Source organism: Sesamum indicum, linkage group LG9 (genome assembly GCF_026168435.1).
Source record: "Sesamum indicum cultivar Baizhima isolate 11 linkage group LG9, ASM2616843v1, whole genome shotgun sequence".
Taxonomy (NCBI): domain Eukaryota; kingdom Viridiplantae; phylum Streptophyta; class Magnoliopsida; order Lamiales; family Pedaliaceae; genus Sesamum; species Sesamum indicum.
The window spans coordinates 6390086-6392151 of record NC_142665.1 but is presented as its reverse complement, the minus strand read 5'-3'; the positions used below and the strand labels follow the sequence as shown (position 1 = coordinate 6392151).

Here is a 2066-nt window from a genome sequence, read left to right as displayed (position 1 = left end):
TAAACGAGCCGAATATAAATCTCACTCAAATAATATAATTCTTACATTAATTATTTTAATTTACCAAATCAATTTGAAATCGAACTTCAAATCTTATTTCATACAAATATAAATTATTAGATGTAATAAATTGAATTAAAATGAAATGAATGATTGAGTGCCTAATTAATTTATTTTTCATCACGAAATATCCATAAGCTTCCAAGATCCCACCCCTTGTCTTAGTGGGAAATTTTTATCCAAATTTAATTTGATTAAATTTGAATTAATGATACAATAAATATAATATATTTATTATGTAATTAATATATAATTTTAAAAAAATAATTAATTATAAAATAAATGTATCTTACTTTGTGATTGGATGAATTTGGCCTAATGAAATTCGAGCAATAAAATTTCCTTATTCTGTATAAAATCCCTTCGCCTCGCCCGCAATTTCTTCCGCCTTTCTTAGCAATAACTCTTTTCTCTCTACCGTTTACTTTCTACCAAGCCGCCGTGGCACTCTGGTTATGTCCGCCGACCGCCGCCCACAACCTGAGAGCCCCCTCTCCTCCTCCGCTCTCGGCTTCCCCCGTCTCCGCTTCTTCCGCTACCGCCGCCTAAGGTAATAAGCTTCGCACAGATACATACACTCAACACATATATATATAGAGAAGAAAGTATAGTAGCGTAGTATACGAAATGCCGTCGCCCAAGAATCACCGGAAAGTGGTCCACGAGAAGAACAAGAAGGGGAGGTTGTCGGAGAAGGCGTCGTCGTTTCACGGTAAAGGTGCCGGAGTGGTCGCCGAGATGCTCCCCAGGCCAAGAACGGTGCCGGAGTTGCTCGCAGGGAGAAGAGCCGGCGGAACCGCGGTGGATGAGGGGGTGGCGCAGGGCAAGCCACCCAAGTTCACAAAGCTGCTGCTGAACGTGACGATACAGAGGAGCCTTGGGCCTGTGCACGTGTTGATGTCGCCGGAGGCAACCGTGGGGGACTTGATTGCGGCGGCGATCCGGCAGTATGTGAAGGAGGCGCGGCGGCCTGTTCTTCCTTCCACCGATGCTTCTGCCTTCGACCTCCATTACTCACAATTCAGCTTAGAAAGTAAGTTACCATCATTTTCTTTTTCTTTTCCTGAACACCAAATCAAGATTTTCTTGAATTTCTTGGCGACAACATCAATAACTCACATAATAACAAATACGAAAAAAATTAAAAACATGAACAATTAATACTTAAATAATTAGACAGAAAATATTTGTTAGAAAAATAGTTGAAAGTGTAGTATATTTAATTGATTATTTGGGTGGCGACGGCAACAGGTTTGGACAGGGAGGAGAAACTAATGGAGTTGGGTTCAAGAAACTTCTTTCTATGTCCAAAGAGGGCAGCGGCGGAGAGCGGCGGCGCAGCCGTGACTTCAAACTGTTCAAAAGAAGCTGGTCCGGCGACCAAGAAGGGTTTACCATGGCTGAAATTCATGGATTTTTTGCTGTAACTCAGCTTATTTACCAGTAATTCTTTGCAAATTGTTAGGTAAAAAGATTGAAAAAGCTGTAAAAATAGTGAAATTCTAGATTATGTCAATTAGGTCGGCACCAATGTTTTAGCATATGATTCAGCAGTAAAATGAGGTGGTGGTGAAATCAAGAAAAGGACAAAGTATGGTGTCGTTTTGTCCCCCATGTAAGTCCAAATAAATGTCCCCACTTGATATATATATTATATATATTGTAGCTTTTGGCATTGCAATCAATGGCATTTTCCCGTGAATTTCTATAGTCTCAAATTTCTACACAAAGTAAAATTATATATATATATACATATTAATGACAATTTATGAAGTAATTATGTTAAAGTTGTCATTCTTTAATTATATTTGTTGATGTATTTGTAATTTTGGTACAGTAATTAATAAATTTCATAATTGTATATAAGTTAAAAATGTGAAAAACGTGAATGACAAGAGAGTTATGTTGCATATATTATTATTGCAATGAATAATTAAAGATGTATATATAATAAAATTCAACACTAATTAAAATCAATGCTACCATTATTGGTAATGATAATTTAG

The 2066-nt window shown here is 37.2% G+C and overlaps 1 protein-coding gene across 1 annotated transcript; it reads left to right on the top strand.

Annotated features, from left to right (window-relative positions):
* Positions 1–428: 428 nt before the first annotated feature.
* LOC105170787 (uncharacterized) lies at positions 429–1762 on the top strand. The gene is made up of 2 exons (XM_011091700.3): positions 429–1093; positions 1312–1762. Exons 1-2 carry the CDS (start codon positions 688–690, stop codon positions 1485–1487), a joined length of 582 nt encoding a protein of 193 aa, XP_011090002.1. The 5' UTR covers positions 429–687; the 3' UTR covers positions 1488–1762.
* The last annotated feature ends 304 nt before the right edge of the window (positions 1763–2066 follow it).